The sequence below is a fragment of the Gopherus evgoodei genome, unplaced genomic scaffold (genome assembly GCF_007399415.2).
Source record: "Gopherus evgoodei ecotype Sinaloan lineage unplaced genomic scaffold, rGopEvg1_v1.p scaffold_34_arrow_ctg1, whole genome shotgun sequence".
In the NCBI taxonomy this organism is placed as follows: domain Eukaryota; kingdom Metazoa; phylum Chordata; order Testudines; family Testudinidae; genus Gopherus; species Gopherus evgoodei.
Genome location: NW_022060016.1, coordinates 3,263,496 through 3,281,510, shown reverse-complemented (window position 1 = coordinate 3,281,510; position 18,015 = coordinate 3,263,496). Strand labels below are relative to the sequence as shown.

At 57.0% G+C, this 18,015-nt stretch overlaps 1 protein-coding gene across 2 annotated transcripts; it reads right to left on the bottom strand.

Moving 5' to 3' along the window:
* Positions 1–937: 937 nt before the first annotated feature.
* Positions 938–14,022, bottom strand: GNG8 (G protein subunit gamma 8). Of its 2 annotated transcripts, none has more exons than XM_030544602.1 (3): positions 13,961–14,022; positions 3,460–3,566; positions 938–1,200 (listed from the first exon to the last, which is right to left on the bottom strand). In XM_030544602.1, the coding sequence occupies exons 2-3, from the start codon at positions 3,541–3,543 to the stop codon at positions 1,072–1,074; spliced, it is 213 nt and encodes a 70-aa protein (XP_030400462.1). In that variant the 5' UTR covers positions 3,544–3,566; positions 13,961–14,022; the 3' UTR covers positions 938–1,071. The 2 variants fall into 2 exon arrangements, with proteins under 2 accessions (XP_030400462.1, XP_030400461.1); XM_030544601.1 differs by lacking the exon at positions 13,961–14,022 and adding an exon at positions 8,728–8,798.
* Positions 14,023–18,015: the final 3,993 nt, after the last annotated feature.

The window sequence follows — 18,015 nt, the reverse complement described above, 5'->3', positions numbered from 1 at the left end:
CCCTGCCCCGCTCCTCCCCTGTTCATAGACACATGGCACCCCATGGCCTCACAGCCGCAGCACCCGCTTGCCTAGCGGGACTAGAGCACCTCCATGGGGGCCTGGGCGATGGGGACACAGCCTCATCTCCCCCCACTGAGGGCCACGGTGACACAGAGCCTGCTACATAGGAAGGGACTGAGTCCCTGAATATCTGTCAGCCACCTCTGGGCATCCCCCATACCCCTGGGAGACGGGTCCTTGGGGCTTCGTGACTGGATGGGGACAGCGGGGGTGGGGAGACAGGACCTGGGGATTCGGGGCTTGGGGGCATTGTGAGTGGGTGGGGGCAGACAAACCCTGGGGGGAATGGGGTCTGGGGGCTCAGTGACTCGGTGGGGGCCAGCAGAGAGAGACAGAACCTGGAGTCTTGGGACAGAGATTGGTCCTGGGGTCTTGGCGGGGGTGGGGGGAGAGACAGAACTTGAAGGGTCAGTGACTTGGGGGGGAGATAGGGCCTCCAGTCTCAGTGACTGGGCATGCATGGTGGGGAGATGGAATTTGGGGGCTCAGTGACTGGGTGGGGGGCAGCAGGGGAGAGAGAGAACCTGGGGACTCGGGGGGAGGGGGGACGGGGCCTGGGGATTCAGTGACTGGGTGGGGGCATCAGAGGGGACAGGACCTGGGGGCTGAGTGACCAGGTGGCAGCATCAGGGGGGATGGGACCTGGGGGCTCAGAAACCAGGTGGGGGCAGTGGGAGGGATAGGAGCTGGAGGTGTTGGGGGACAGGGGCTGGGGACGCAATGAACGGGCAGGGGCACAGGGAGGGTAACTCATCAGTGTGTTTATTGATCTTGGAAACAGCAGCCAAGGGTGAATCCACAGAGATAATGTTCACTGTGGGGCGCGGGGGGCGGGGGAGACGGAAGAAAGGTGAAGCAGACTCCTCCGGTCAGTTGGGGTGTGCAGCCCCAGTGTCTCCCCCCTGCCAGTCTCTGACCCACTCTCCGCTCCCCTACGCTAAAGCTAGCGGTGCCACTCTGGAGCGGCACTCGAGGGGAGGCGGTGCGCTGAGTCGCTGGCCGCAGGGCTCACAGCACAATGCAGAAGAGCCGCTTTTCACGGAAGGGGTTCTCCGAGGAGGGCACCGGGGTCACCAGCGGGTCCTCTTTGGCGTGCGCCTCACAATAGGCCAGCAAATCTGCCGCCGCCTTTGACACCTGCCATGGGGAGGAAAGGGTTAAACACACCAGCTGGAGCCCAGGGAGCGCACCCTCTGCTGGCAACAGAGCCACTGGGCGATCTCCCAGCCAGTGCTCCCCCCCAGCCAGCTCCTGCCCCACTCCTCACAGCACCCCCTGCTGGGAGAGGCCAGGGCTGGAGTAGCTGGGAACTCCCCCCACAGCCAGTGCCCCTGCCTCACCCCCCACAGCGTCCTAAGGACAGGGTAGGCCCACTGCTCAATGAGGAGGGGGTAACAGTAACGGGAGACTTGGAAATGGCAGAGATGCTTCATGACTTCTTTGTTTCGGTCTTCACTGAGAAGTCTGAAGGAATGTCTAGTATAGTGAATGCTTACGGGAAGAGGGTAGGTTTAGAAGAGAAAATAAAAAAAGAGCAAGTAAAAAAGCACTTAGAAAAGTTAGATGCCTGCAAGTCACCAGGGCCTGATGAAATGCATCCTAGAATATTCAAGGAGTTAATGGAAGAGGTATCTGAGCCTCTAGCTATTATCTTTGGGAAATCATGGGAGACGGGGGAGATTCCAGAAGACTGGAAGGGGGCAAATATAGTGCCCATCTATAAAAAGGGAAATAAAAACAGCCCAGGAAACTACAGACCAGTTAGTTTAACTTCTGTGCCAGGGAAGATAATGGAGCAGGTAATCAAAGAAATCATCTGCAAACACTTGGAAGGTGGTAAGGTGATAGGGAATAGCCAGCATGGATTTGTAAAGAACAAATCGTGTCAAACTACTCTGATAGCGTTCTTTGATAGGATAACGAGCCTTGTGGATAAGGGAGAAGCAGTGGATGTGATATACCTAGACTTTAGTAAGGCATTTGATACAGTCTCGCATGATATTCTTATAGATAAGCTAGGAAAGTACAATTTAGATGAGGCTACTATAAGGTGGGTGCATAACCGGCTGGATAACCGTACTCAGAGAGTAGTTGTTAATGGCTCCCAATCCTGCTGGAAAGGTATAACAAGTGGGGTTCCGCAGGGGTCTGTTTTGGGACCGGTTCTGTTCAATATCTTCATCAACGATTTAGATGTTGGCATAGAAAGTACGCTTATTAAGTTTGCGGACGATACCAAACTGGGAGTGATTGCAACTGCTTTGGAGGACAGGGTCAAAATTCAAAATGATCTGGACAAGTTGGACAAATGGTCTGAGGTAAACAGGATGAAGTTCAATAAAGATAAATGCAAAGTGCTCCACTTAGGAAGGAACAATCAGTTTCACACATACAGAATGGGAAGAGACTGTCTAGGAAGGAGTATGGCAGAAAGAGATCTAGGGGTCATAGTGGACCACAAGCTTAATATGAGTCAACAGTGTGATACTGTTGCAAAAAAAGCAAACATGATTCTGGGATGCATTAACAGGTGTGTTGTAAACAAGACACGAGAAGTCATTCTTCCGCTCTACTCTGCGCTGGTTAGGCCTCAACTGGAGTATTGTGTCCAGTTCTGGGCACCGCATTTCAAGAAAGATGTGAAGAAATTGGAGAGGGTCCAGAGAAGAGCAACAAGAATGATTAAAGGTCTTGAGAACATGACCTATGAAGGAAGGCTGAAGGAATTGGGTTTGTTTAGTTTGGAAAAGAGAAGACTGAGAGGGGACATGATAGCAGTTTTCAGGTATCTAAAAGGGTGTCATCAGGAGGAGGGAGAAAACTTGTTCACCTTAGCCTCCAATGATAGAACAAGAAGCAATGGGCTTAAACTGCAGCAAGGGAGATTTAGGTTGGACATTAGGAAAAAGTTCCTAACTGTCAGGGTAGTTAAACACTGGAATAGACTGCCTAGGGAAGTTGTGGAATCTCCATCTCTGGAGATATTTAAGAGTAGGTTAGATAAATGTCTATCAGGGATGGTCTAGACAGTATTTGGTCCTGCCATGAGGGCAGGGGGCTGGACTCGATGACCTCTCAAGGTCCCTTCCAGTCCTAGAGTCTATGAGTCTATGAGTCCCCTGCTGGGAGAGGCCAGGGCTGGAGTATCCAGGAGCTCCCCACACAGCCAGTGCCCCTGCCCTGCTCCCCACAGCGCCCCCTGCTGGGAGAGGCCGTGGCTGGGGCAGCCAGGAGCTCCCCCCACAGCCAGTGCCCCGCCCTGCTCCCCAGAGCGCCCCCTGCTGGGAAAGGCTGGGACTGGAGTAGCTGGGACTTCCCCCCACAGCCATCATGCAGAGGGGATGGCATTAGAGATGGAGCTTCCACAGCAGTGGAGACAGTGGCGTGGCGTCACACCTTCATGCGGTCGATGTTCACCTCCAGCTTGAGCTGCTCCACCGTCTTGCGGGCCTCGGCGATCTTGGCCATGTTGTTGGACATGGTTCCCCAGCCAGGTGCTTGCCCTGCAGGGAGCCGGTGGGGAGGGGCGAGTGGAGCGGGGGGAGTAAGAGGAAGGGGGGGGCAGAGAGAGCAGATGTAACTTGTCACGGGCTGCTGTCACCATCGGGACAACTCCCCAAGCCCCAGGGTCAAGCCTGCCCCTCGCACGCTCCCAGCTCCCTTGTCTATAGGGTGACCAGACAGCAAGTATGAAAAATCGGGATGGGGGGGGTAATAGGCACCTATATAACACTAAGGCCCAAATATCAGGACTGTCCCTCAAAAATCAGGACATCTGGTCACCCTATTCATCTACAGGGGGCACCAGCTTTGATCCAGCCCCAGAGCGGTGGGGACTGGCTGGCTCGGGAGGGCAGGCAATGGGATACAGGGCCCTTCCCCTCCAGGTGCTGGCTCCAGGACGGTTCCTGGTCAGTAGTGACAGAATCATCCCCGCTGAGTGGCGCCTACGTGAAGCATTGATGGAGATCTAGGGTGACCAGACAGCAAGTGTGAAAAATTGGGACAGGGGGGTAATAGGCACCTATGGAAGAAAAAGCCCCAAATATCGGGACTGTCCCTATAAAATAGAGACATCTGGTCACCCCATGGGGATCTCAGTTACAGAGCACCCCCATGCGAGCGGAATGAGGGGGGGAAGATACACACAGTCAAGCTGCACAGAGCTCGTCTTCCCGTCTGGGGAAGGAAGCAGAGTACATGTATGTGCATGTGGCTGTTTGCATGTGCCTATGAGCTCACCCTGCCCCCCATCCCAACCCCTCTGCTCCAGCCACGCCTCCCCCCCCCCCCAGCACGGAGCTAAACTTTAAAAGCAGCACAGTGGAGCCGCTGGGCCAGGAGTGGGGGCTGCAGCTGAAGGGGGCTGGAGGCCGGCTGTGCTGGGGACCGCGGGGAACCCACCGCCTGAGACTTGATCCAAGGAAGGAAATTAACAACACTCCAGGAAGAGGGGGAGCCGTATCTGGGAGGCCTGGTTAATTAGGGCTGCTCAGCGGCATCCCCCTCCCCTCTAGCCCTGCCCGCAGGAGGCCCCTGATCAGCTATGCTCAAAGCAGCCAGCTAATTGCCCTGCCAGGTGCAGGGAAATGTCACCTGTTCCAGGGCTGGCACAAGGAAGGCACTGCAGGGGGCACTGCATGGCTAGGAGCCAGGGGCAGGGCCTTTAAAGGGACGGTGCCATCAGCCTTTACCCAACCCACTCTTAGCTGTGCGGGGACTGGGGGTGGAGGGAGGCCTGAAACACAGCGAATCTTGGCAGTTCTAGGTGCTGATCTGGTTTGTAAAATCCCACGAAGATGGCTCCGCCGGGGAAGGTCCCACCCATCAGGGTTAGGAATATTGGGGTGACAGTCTCCATCAGGAATGGGAGCCCACCAGGACCCCTCGGGCAGAGTCAGTTGTTAAAATACTAGAGAAGGGGGTGACTGGGAGGTTAGTGAGAAGCAGAGAAGTTTTTCAGAGGGGTCAGTTACAGTTTGTGGGTGATGATTCAAGTCAAATCCGCCTGCTTTGTCCTGCTGTAAAGGCCCCGCATCCCGACCCAGTTCTTCTGCACAGAAAACACTGGAGGAGCCGTCTGGGCATCTCATTTGCACGGCCCTATGAGCCTGCAGGGTTGTAAGCATGTGGGACTCACCCAGCAGCGCCTCCCACTGGTCATCCCGGGATTAGCTCATCCAGCCTCCAGAGCGCCCCCTGCAGGTCAGTGTCCCACTGCTGCTGGGCCACCACATCCCTGCCTGGACTCCAGTGCCCTGTTATCTGGGGTGCTGCCCCCTGGCACTAACCCCTCATTCTCAGGGTCTCCCTGGGGAGCCCCCACCCACTATCCCCACCTTGCCTTAGTCATAGGCTACTGCCAGTCACCAACTAGCCCCCGCACCCTGGGGCAGACTGCAGTGTCAGCCACTCATCATAGGCAATGGGGGTTTGGACCTGCTGCCTCCCTCTGCAACCCACTGCCTCTGTGGGGCCTTGGACAAGGTCCTGCAGCCTGGGGAGTTGCCAGCCTGGAGCTCCCCAGCCCTGCCTCACTCTAGGCATCCTGAGCTTCCCAGCAGCCAGGCCCCTCTCTCTCTTATAAGGGCCAGCTGTGGCCTGATTGGGGCATGGCCCAGCTGTGGCCGCTTCCCCAATCTGCCTAGCCCAAGGCTCCCAGCCTCAGCAAGGAAGGCCACCTACACGTGAAACAGCAGAGCGAAACGTACATGTGTTGCTGGCGTGCGCTGGCACACTGACGTGCATCCACGTGCAAGTTAGTGCCAGGGCATGTGTTAGTGTGCGGATGCCTGCGTGCTTGTCTGAATGGGTGTGTGTGCCTGGGTGCAGGTTCTTGCTGACATTTGTGCTTGTGGAGATGCGGGCATGGGAGTGCATGAGTGTGCACATGAGAGGGCAAGGATTTGCACACATGTGTATGTGTGAAAGGGCATGTGAGGACATGGGCTTATGGGCAGGCGCCTGTGTGGACAAGGCTATGGGGAAGGTATGTGTGTGCTAAAGTGTGCATATGAGAGTGCAAAGATGTCCACATGTGTTCATGGATGGACGCAAGTGTGCGTGTGCATGCAGGGGGGGTTGCAAACGGTGAGCGTGCACGGGTGGGCACGTGCTGACATGTTCCCCTGCTGAGGAGATGTCCCAGGTGCCCTGAAGTGCCAGCTGCATTCCTCTCACTGCCCCAGGCCCTCCCTAGCTTCGCAGCTGCTGCTGGGGGAGATGCTGGTCCCTGCTCTCAGCTGGTAAATAACAGAGGGGCTGGGCCTCAGCTGCTTTGTTTTTCAGTTCCAGATCTGTCCCCCGCTGCAGGGACCTGGAATCTGACCCCTTTCAGTTGCTGGAGGCACAAACGCCCTCCTTCCTTCCAGATCTGCACATCCAGCTGGACTCATGCCTCCTCTGGCAGGGTCACCAGCCACAGAGCTCTTGCCTGGGAAGCCAGGCCAATGCATGGCACAGCTGGCTCTGCGCTGCCACCTGCAGGGACACTGGTATGTATGTGGTGGGAGGGCAGAGATGGGGCAGGAAAGAGGGGGAATGGGGTCTATTACAAATCACATCTCCCGCATCCTTGGACCACTCAGTTCCAGCGCGGTGAGTTGAGACCCCAGAGCCAGTGGAACGCATGTCTCCCCTGCCTCAGGAGAGCCCGGGGTTGGCTCTGGTTCTGAGGCTGACCCAAATGGATCAGAAGCTGCTGAGCCTGCAAAACCCATCTGGGAATCTCACTCAGTTTTAGGGCCTGCAGTATGCAGCCGGACCGGCTTAGAACTCACCTTCACCAGAGATTTGGTTTATTCGGCGGCAGCTCTTGGAAACAAAGGTGAGCTGGGGATAAAGAGTTTTCAGAACTTCTGGGGATAGATCGATCAATCTAGCCCCATACACCCCTTCTATCTATCTGTCTATCTATCTATCTATCTATCCCCATACACCCCCTCTATCTATCTATCTATCTATCCCCATACACCCCTTCTATCTATCTATCTATCTATCTATCTATCTATCTATCTATCTATCTATCTATCTATCTATCTATCCCCATACACCTCTTCTATCTATCTATCTATCTATCTATCTATCTATCTATCTATCCCCATACACCCCGTCTATCTATCTATCTATCTATCTATCCCCATACACCCCTTCTATCTATCTATCTATCTATCTATCTATCCCCATACACCCCCTCTTTCTATCTATCTATCTATCCCCATACACCCCCTCTTTCTATCTATCTATCCTCATACACCCCTTCTATCCATCTATCTATCTATCCCCATACACCCCTCTATCTATCTATCTATCTATCTATCTATCTATCTATCTATCTATCTATCTATCCCCAGACACCCCTTCTATCTATCTATCTATCTATCTATCTATCTATCTATCTATCTATCTATCCCCATACACCCCCTCTATCTATCTATCTATCTATCTATCCCCATACACCCCTTCTATCTATCCATCTATCTATCTATCTATCTACATAAATCCCCTCTATCTATCTATCCATCTATCTATCCCCATACACCCCCTCAATCTAGCCCCATACACCTTATCTATCTATCTATCTATCTATCTATCTATCCCCATACACCCCTCAATCTGTCCCCATACACCCCTCTATCTATCAATCTATCCCCATACACCCCCTCTATCTATCTATCCCCACACACCCCCTCTATCCATCTATCCATCTGTCTATCCCCATACACTCCCTCTATATATCTATCCATCCCCATACACCCCCTCTATCTATCTACATACACCCCCTCTATCTATCTATCTATCTATCTATCTACATACACTCCATCTTTCTATCTATCTATCTTCTTACATAAGTGCCATCTCTATTGTATCTGGGCAAGATTGCTTGGTTCTAAGAATGGGCAGAGATTTGGGCACGGAGGTTCATTCTTTGTTCTCAGGCTGACCCCTGTCACTGGGGGAGTGCAAGAGAAGGAATACGTGTCAGCAGCGGGAGAGAAGGCTGGTCTAGAGATTAAGGGAGGGACCTGGGCATCAGGACTCCAGGGTTCTAGCTCCAGCTCTGGGAGCAGAATGGAGTCTAGGGGCCAGAGCTGGGGGGCTTGGGAGCTAGAGCACCTGGTTCTAGTCCTGACTCACTGGGGGTCCCTGGGCAAACCCCTTCCTGTTTTTGTCCCTGAGTCCCCCTCCCTGAAACAGGACTAAGGGGGCTGACCTGCATGCTGAGAAGGAGGCAGTTAGTTTTGCCTGGCAAAGGCTCTGAGACCCTTGCAGCAGAGGACAGAGAAGGACCAGATGCCCCTTTAGCCATGATTGCACCCCAGCCTGCCATCTGCCCCCTGAGGGCAGGGAGACCAGCCCCCGCTGGCACTGCATGGAGCAGTGTGAGGTGTGGGAGAGCTTTAGCTGCTCCTTGGCCAATGGGGATCACGGCTGTCAGATGCTCGGGGAGCAGCTGGGAACCCATGCCTGCTGGGTCCCAGGAGTTCCTAGGGGACAGCGAGGTTCACTCCAGCTAACAGGGAGCCTTCTGCAACTCGGCGCTAGCTGCCCGGAGGGGAGATCAGCACTCCCCATGTCAAAGCCCCAGCCCAGGGGGGTTTAGGAGGGGGTGGGTCACTTTGGAGGGGACGCAGGGTGGAGAGGGAGTGCTGAGCCAGCTCCTACCTGTTGCCAAAGTGTCCGGGTCTCTTGCTCTCTCTGGATGGAGTGAGCAGCGACGGCTCCCCTGGCACAGCAGCCTCTGGTGTGGAGAGTCTCTGAGTGTCACCTCCCCCTGCCCCCCGGGGGGCGCCAGCTCAGCAGGGTGGCTCGCAGCAGCTGGCAGAGTGGGGGGAGGCAGGGCCAGCACCAGAGCCCCGTGCTCACACACAGAAGGACAAACGGATGCATAGACGTGAGCACGCTCATGGCTGGACAAACGGGCAGACACGGCAGGACAGACACGCAGACCCAAGGGCAAACACCTTTCCCCAACCCCTTGATAGACACAGACATGTGGGCACAGACCAACAGCCATGGGGCACACACACACAGACAGCCAGATGGACAGGCGCACATGGAAGGGTGGATGGACACACATACAGACATACACTCACAACACTCACACTCAGGTGCATGCAGACACACACACCCTCCATGGCTGGACTGACACACACTGGTGCAACTGGACAGCCAGGCACGGAAGCCTTCGTGCACGCACACACCATATGCACAGACACACGCCGGCCCCATGCTCACACACGCTCAGTTTGCAGGGTCTGTTCTCTGCCCCTTGTGCCATCATGTGACCCAGTGCCAAGGGATGACGTGCCACCATGGAAGTGCCCTTCTCCCTGCCTTCCCCACTGACCCACAGAGAATGTGGCCCTAGGATTCTGGGGGTGCTCTTCTCTCTATCACTGGGGATTGGCCTGTGCCCAGTTCCCCACTGGAGCAATTCCAGCCCCAGATCAAGGTGTCCGCATGTTCCCTGGAGGGACTGGCTGACGGGCTGCAGCCCAAGCTGGCTGTGTGTAAGTGGGTGGCTAATGGGCTGCCCGTATCCCCTTCGCCCTTAGCAAGCCAAAAGGCTCCAGACCTTACCCAGATGCCTCTCGAGACATGGACCCCGGAAGACTCCCCAAAATGAGCAAAAGAGCTCCCCAAGATGGGTGGGGGGCTGCTAACCTGCAACTGCACTTAGACAAGATGATGGGGGAGCAACCAGACCTTTCCAGTTGCATTCCCTGGTACCCAGAATCCCCTGTGGTCCTGCCAGCCCCTGGGCCCCATTCCCAGCTACCCAGAAACCCCCGGGCCCTCTCTGTTCCCAGTGCCCCATTCCCAGTTACCCAGAATCCCCCGGGACCCTGCCCAGGCCCTGCTCCCCGATGCTATATTATGTGCAATGACTTTGCTTTGTCTCTCCCCATCCCTGGCGCTGGGACCCCGAGTCCGATCCTTTGAACTCTGTCCCGTCCTCTCCATGTGTAGCTCTAGCATCGCCCACGTGGGGGCACCGAAGGACAGGGGATCCGTACCACAGACCCCAGAGCTGACAGACAGCAGGCACTGGGGTGCATGGAGAAGGGAGCCAGGGTCTCTCCAGCTGAAGGTTTCCTCCTCCTGCCCTGCCCTCCCACCCCATGGAGCTCACACCTGGAGAGGGCATGGGGGTCCATGCAGGACGAGAAGGCCTTAGACATCAGTATAGGCCCTGCCGGGCTCGAGGATGCTGCTGCTCAGCCCCAGAAGCCACTGGGATCTTCAGCATGAGGCAGAAGGTGACCAGGCTCCGGGGCTGCCCTCGTGTTTCACGAGAGCGTGCCGTGTGGGCAGAAGGCACCGCAGGTGAACTGTGTGCAGGGCCTTGGCCAGCGGTGCAATGGTGTACGCGCTGCAGGAGGGCGGGGGCTCAGTGCCCCATGGGGGTGACAGCAAAGACACTGCTCGACCCACGACGTGGCAGCGCGTGTGCCCGCACGGTCTGCAGTGAGCGTGGCACGCGCAATTGTGGTGAGGTGGAACAGGAGCAAATCTCTAGGAGAGGCGGGAGATCGCGGCACGGGCTGTGCACAGCCATGCGGGAAAGCCGTGCCCTCGTGGAGGGCTCTGAGCTGGCTGGGACACATGCCCCTGTGCCCTGGTGTAATGGCGGAGGCGGGCACTCTCGGATCTGAGCGCCAGCCCCGTTGCAGCTGCCATGGCAGCCACAAGGGTCTTGAGGGGCTAAAATTAGCCCCAACAAATCCCAGCAGAGTGTCTGGAAGGGCCTCACGGATTCCAGACCGGGGGATGGGGGTGATGGAGGGATAGAAAGAGAGGGGACAGGGAAAGGGGAGGGAGAGAAAAGGATGGGGCAAGGGGAAAGGGAGGAGGGGGAAGAGGTAGAGAGGGTAGGGGAAGAGAAAGGAGCAAGCATGAGTGCTGGAATTAGCTGGCCCCACACTCGAGGGTCTTCAGGCCGGCCGGAGGGGGAAAGACAAGGCTATTAAAGGAGCTGCATGGCAGGGAGGGGGTCGCTGTGGGGGGCAATAGAGAAAGAGGGCTAGAATGAGGGCAAATAAGCACCACAGGACCAATCCAGTTCATGGACCAGCTCCCATGTGCACCCTCCCCGGGCCCCACATCCCCGTCCTCCTGGGGCAGGCGGGCGGCGTGGATTGCCTCCGTCTAGCACCTTTCCTGCTGAATCCTCCCCTGCAACTCCCCCTCAAGCCCCCATATTACCAGCCGGAAGCTCCAAGCATCCATGTGCCCCCCAGAGAGCAGTGTGTCCCAACACGTTGCAGCCACTCAGATGGGGACTCGCTATTTAATTATTTGCTCTTTTTACTGTTTTCGGTCACCACTTACTGCCAAAGAGAGTTTATGTAGCTTTTGGAGCACCAAACCTGGCATCTTGGCTGCATCTCAGCCTGGGTGACCCTGTCGCAAATGGTGCTTAGTTTTGCCATTAAATGGGTGTCACATCCCACCCCTGAGGTGGCTGCATTTCAGTGCTAAGGGAGGCATTGCTGTATAAACAGCTGCTGTGTTCCACCCCAGACTCAGCTGCATCTCAGTACCCGACAATATAACAGTACCTGTATATAACAGCTGCTCGTGCCCTATCCCAGAGGTAGCTGCAATTCAGCACTGGATGAGGTGTCCCTGTATAAACAGCTGCAGTGCCTCACCCCAGAGGCAGCTGCAACTCTACACTGTGTAAAGCGACTCCTCTCTATTTTTGTTTAATAGCCATCTTCTCCTAACGCTTCCTAGCAGCAGCTGGGGTAAAACCCAAATCCTCCTCCTCCACCAGCTCAGATCACTTGAAACCAAAGGAGACTCTACACCAGCAGTGATGGGTCTATGACACACATAGCAGTTCCGCTTCCTCACAGCAGAAGGCAATGCTGCGCCCACACTACTCAGGTTGGTTCCAATAACAAACCCTACAACCAAGCAGCATTTCCCCGAGACTGTTGACATTTGCTGGAAACTTTCCCCCTCTTCGGGGCACCCACCCATTGTAGCAACACCACCCATCTTTCATATGCTCAGCGTCTAGGGGTGCATCTGCCCTACGGGCTTGTCTATACTTGACACGTATAGTGGCTACATCTCTCAGGGATGGGGATTCCAGACACCAATTTCTTGGTAGAGTCATTTCAGCCCCTCCGCACCACCAGTGCCCTGGGACTGCCCAGCCGAGGAAAGCCCGCCCCCCACTCTGTCTTCCCCAGCATTTGAACCTGGGGCCGTCAGAGCTGCGTCTCTGTCCCTGGAGCAACAGGACCGGCTGGCAGAGCTGCCTCCTGAAGCCATGGAGCGGTCACTAAAGAGGGGACGCACACCCACGCTTTCCTGGCATGGGTGGTGCCAACCCCCGCTGCTGGGAGCAGAGAGCTGTGGGTAATTGTCAGGTGCAGAGCATTGTGGGGAGGGGACCTGCTGCAACACATGCGGCTTCCTATCCATGGCTTGGCCAAGACAACTAAAGGCCCCATCCCTGTGGCATGGACCAAATATTGCCACCCTGCAGAAACACTGTTGCAACATCTACTGGCTTAGTGTAGACGGGCCCTGCAGGGAGGTGGCTTTGCTTTTCCCCTTGATTCCTTGCCCAGCCCTGGGATTCCTTCGCACAGAGGGCTGGCGTGGAAGGAGCCTGCGGAAGGGTTAACATAAACCTCTCGTCCCTTCACCCACTTATCCAGAGACAGGCGCTTGCAATACCGTTGTCATGGCGACGGCACCAGCCAGTTCTGATACCGGAAGAAGCGAGGGGTGGGAAAGCCGGGGTGTGGAATCGGTTCATTAAGATCTGGACGATAGCGGGGGGCCGGGGGGCAGGGAAGGAGGAGGAATCGGGCACATTCCAGAGGGAAATGAGACAGAGAAATGGCTTCTTTTAGGGACCAGTTCACCCAGTGCTGAGATGCAGCCACCTCTGGGGTGGGGTGCAGCAGCTGTTTACACAAGGATCCTCCAGCCAGCACTGAAATGCAGCTGCCTCTGGGGTGGGGTGCAGCAGCTGTTTACACAAGGATCCTCCAGCCAGCACTGAAATGCAGCTGCCTCTGGGGTGGGGTGCGGCAGCTGTTTATATGCAGATCTTTCACCCAGGGATTAAATGCAGCGTCCTCTGGCATGGGATACAGGGACTCTTTATACGGAGATTCATAGATTCTAGGAATGGAAGGGACCTTGAGAGGTCATCAAGTCCAGTCCCCTGCCCTCATGGCAGGACTAAATACTGTCTAGCCCATCCCTGATAGACATTTATCTAACCTACTCTTAAATATCTCCAGTGATGGAGATTCCACAACCTCCCTAGGCAATTTATTCCAGTGTTTAACCACCATGACAGTTAGGAACTTTTTCCTAATGTCCAACCTAAACTTCCCTTGCTGCAATTTAAGCCCATTGCTTCTGGTTCTATCCTGTTCACCCAGCACTGAGATGCAGCCACCTCTGGGAAGGGGTGTGGCAGCTGTTTATACAGGGGTCCTTTTCCTGGCACTGAGATGCAGCTGCCTCTGGAGTGAGTGTGACAGCTGTTCATACAAGGATCCTCTGCCCAGCACTGAAATGCAGCTGTCTCTGGGATGGGATGCATGGGCTCTTTATACAGGGAGTTTTTACCCAGCACTGAGATGCAGCCACCTCTGGAGTGGGCTGCGGCAGCTGTTTAGACAAGGAGTTCCCCCACCCCACCCCCCACCCAGACATTCTCGGCATTACTGATTTCTAGTCTGTCAGCCTGGTCCTAGGCACTGCAGGGAGGGAGCCTGAGTGGATTCAGCCGGGTGGGACCTAGAGAGACCCTCCCCCCTACCCCTAGATTAGCATCCAGTTCAGGGCAGGCAGCCCACCCCAGTGTCCTGCTCTAGCTGCCCACGCCCCCCACCCCCATGGGTGAGTCTGTACCAACCTGGAACTCACAGGTTGTCCCCAGGGCACGGACATGAGGAGACAGCCAGCTCCCAGCACTTGCCAATGCATCCCGTCATTCCCACCTTGGTTACTAATGCCTGCCCTGTGCTGGGCACCGGTGCATTGTGGGAAAATCCTGTTGGCTTGCATCTCCTCTGCCCAGGCTGTGGTACTAGAACACCCTCCCACCCACCCACCCCCAAAAATCTATGAACCGCCTTCAGCCCCCCAGCAGCGCCCAGTAGTGGCCAGGCACTGCGGAGGGGAATCTCACGGCACTGGGGTCCCCAGCTGGGTGCTGGCAGTGGCAGGGCACTGCTGGGGGGAAGCTCACAATCCTGGAGTCCCCAGCTGCGTGCTGGCTGTGTGCAGGGTCCCTCTGCTGCAGAACTGCCCCACTATCCCAGAATCCCTAGTCCCCTTGGCCCAAACCCAGCCCAGCCCCTTTGTCCCCTTAGATTGGGTTGCTCTCCCCCATCTCCCCAGCCTGGCTCATGGTCCCCAGGCCGGGCCATTCTCCTGCTCATAGTCCACAGCTCCCATCTAATTACCCCCTGCAGCCCCAGACTCATTAATCGGCCCCATGATGCCACCACAATTAATTGCCTCCTCCCCACTGTAATATTGTCCAGTTGTTCCGTCCCGGAAAAGTTAGCCCTATGACGCCAAACCGATCAATTCCCCCACCCCAGGGTGCCAGGGGCATGAGATAGTTTATCACCTCCCACAGGGACCCATCCTGCCTCCTGCCACCATCCCGGCTTGTTGCCCCTCCATTAGCAGAACCTTAGGTGCTCAAACCCAGCCCACTGGACACCCTATAAGGGGCCAGGATAGAACGACTGGCAGGGGGCCCAGCTTGGCTCATTGCCTGGGGGACATCCCTGTCTGAGGGGGAGGCACCCCGCTGTGAGTAAGGTAGGTCATTAACCCTATGGTGCCTGAAGGCAGGCGCACAGCAGGCTTCAGCCGGCACTGCCCTGGAGAAGTTCACAGCACTGCGGCAAGCAGAGGAGAAACCCGTTCTCAGCAGTGGGTGATCCAGACGGCAGGACGGGTAGGCGCCTTGTGAGGGGCGGGAGGTTGAGCGCCATTCTCAGGCCCCTCTGCCCTGGAAACAGCCCCTTGAGATCTCCCCCACTCCCCAAACCCTGGCATAGAGGGTGGATCAGGGGCATGGCCAGAGCGCACTTCACTGTGGCTATTCCCTGTCCCCCAGGCCATGGGGGGTGCACCCCTGACCGGGAACTGAGCAGAGCCCTGAAAGTGAGGGACACAAAGAGAGTTAACCCTTCCCCTGCCCCCAAGTGTAAGGAGCTGGGACTCAGGCCTGCTGCCTGCCATCCACTCCATGTGCCAGGAGGGGTAGGAGTGAAGCAGGTGTGTGTGGACACGCCAGGGCCCCTTCCTGGGGCGGAGGAACCCCTTTCCCGGGACAGCAGCACTCAGTCCCCGCCCTGCAGCGATCTGGGGCTTGGGCGGGGAGGAGAAATGGGGGAGTCTGGCAATGTTCAGTCCCTGCCACCGCCTGCGAGGTATTTTTAGCGGCTCCGTGGGAAGGTGCTGCCTGACTCAGGCTTCATGTTCCCTACAGTTTAGCAGCTCCCCAGCTGGGCCTGGCTCCTGCCGGCAGCCGGCGTGTGGGGAGAGGGTCAGTGGGCTGAGCACACCCGATGCTGGGGAATCGCTAGAGCAAGGGCTATAGGGGTGCTAACGTCCTCCCAAGCCCAGACCAGCTCTCCCTCTGCTTTGCCCCTAGTCCCACACCAGCATTCACGCCGAAATCACTGCTTCGCTCTGTTCTGTCTGCGTCAGGTGTGGCTGGGGCACTGCTGTAAGGAAGCTCGCAGCTCCACAGTCCTCAGCTGACACTGCCCGGAGGAAGCTTGCAGCATCACGCTCCCCAGTTGGCACTGCCTGGAGGAAGCTCGCAGCATCACGCTCCCCAGCCGGCACTGCCTGGAGGAAGCTCACAGCACTGCAGCCTCACCTAGTGCCAATGCCCCTTGGGAGGCAAGTGATGCTTTGCCAGCTCCAAGCTGTACTGTCCAGCCCCACTGCCCTAATGTGCCCCCCCAAGGACTCCCAACCCCACTTCTGGGAGAACCTTGCAATGGCACAACAGTCCCCCAGAGACCTGCACACCCAGGTCTGGGCCTCTGCCAGGACAAAGATCTGGTGTGGCTGCAGGAGGCGTGGGTCCCCTCCTCCCCACTCCCACTCCAAAAAGGATCTGCTCTGGGGATTATTTCACGCAGTTCTGTGCCACGCAGGGGGGTCAGATGAGCCAGTTGCAATGGATTCTTCCAGCCTTGGGATCAAGGCATCTGGTGCCAAGGAATGGGGCACCACCTGCCCGCACACACAGATCTGGCACAGCCCCCCAACCCCCAATGCTGGGTGTTGGGGGAAGGGATCGTGGGTCCCACAGGCCCGTCACACCTCCCCCCGCCCCAGCGTGAAGCGCACACAGTCCCAGCGGCTGGTGGGTTTGGCTCTGGGCAGGCCATGAAAGGGGGCCACTGTCTAACATCTGGCAGGCATTAGACCCCAGTGCAGCGCAGGCCCAGCGGCTTCAGTCAGCCAGAGCAGCCGGCCCCTCCCCACATCCCCCTCTGCTACAGCCCAGCCCCCCACCAGATCCCAGCCCCCCCACTGCCTCCCAACATCCCCAGCCCTCCTACACACCAGCCCCTTCCCACAGCCCAGCCCCCTCACCAGATCCCAGCGCACCCACCACAGCCCAGCCTCCATCTCCACCATTGCCCAGCAGAGCCCAGCCCCCCACCAGATCCCAGCCCCCATCCCATCCCCAGCCCTCCTACACACCAGCTCCTTCCCACAGCCCAGCCACCCACCCCCACCAGAGCCAACCACACCACCACCCCCCTGCCTCTTGGGGTAGCCCAACATATTCACATCCTGCCCCGCAACAGCCCATTCCCCACCCCACAACCTCCAACCCTCCCCTCCCAGAACAGCCCCCCTCCCTCCACCCGCTCTGCTCAGGTTTCAGTGTGATTTGCGGATGGTACAAATTAAAGGGTGTGGTCCCATTCCTCCCCCTTCCCTGGATCAATCCCCCCGTTTCTACCCCAGGCTCCCCTAACGGGAGGCAGCCAGATGCTCCCTGCTTTCCCCCCTCCACCATGTGAGGAGATGGAGCACCCAGGGAGGGAGCAGGCAGATCCTAGCCTGCAACACCGGTGTGAATGGTGGGAGGGAGAACCCACAGAGAGAGGCACGGGGACGTGAACCCCTCATTTGTATCATGCACAAGGCACTCAGCAGCTCAGGTTTGGGGGTGCAGGGAGAGAAGGGCTCAGCAGCTCAGGTTTGGGGGTGCAGCAAACAGCAGCTCAGCACCAGGGTACATGGGGAGAGGGGCTCAGCAGCTCATGTTTGGGGGTACAGAGCACTGCAGCTTAGGCTTGGGACATGAGGGAGAGGGGTGCAGAGCAGTGCCACTTAGGTTAGAAGGTGCAAGGGGGCATGGGACTTAGCAGGCCAGATTTGGAGGTGCAGAGAGCACACCACCACAGGTGTGGGGGTGCAGGAGAGACAGTGCAACGCCGTAGCAGGGGTGCAGAGAGTATGGAAGCTTAGATTTTGGATGGGGGAGACAGCAGCCTAAGCTGCGGGGAGCAGAGACTATTTGCATAGCCGGGGTGGTGGGGGGCAGGGAGCAGAACTGGCTCCACACTTTGGCTTCCAAGCACGGCTCGAGGAGGAGAATGTGTGTGTTGTCCACCGCTCGTAATAATTCAGCTGAGCAAGGGCCGGGGGGAGGGGAGGGGGCCAAGCGCCGGCGTTCCTGGGGCCGAGGGAAAGAATTTGGAAGGCAGGAACGTTTTCCTGGCTGCTTCACGCATCTGGTTTTCATAAGGGTCTCTGGGCTGAGCGTTTTTAACAGTGACTGCCTGGAGCTTAAAACAGCCCATGGACACGACTGCAGGCTGGAATCTCCCTCCAAATTCACTATTGGTGTCAACGGTGGGATGATGCCGCCATGGGGGGACTGACCCATGCCAGGCATGGGAAGGTGGATAAAAT

Coding starts and splice junctions, on each gene's coding strand:
- GNG8 (XM_030544602.1), bottom strand. CDS start 3,543: ATGTCCAACAACATGGCCAAGATCGCCGAGGCCCGCAAGACGGTGGAG. Junction 1,201..3,459: donor TGAACATCGACCGCATGAAG/GTGTGACGCCAC, acceptor TCCCCATGGCAG/GTGTCAAAGGCGGCGGCAGA.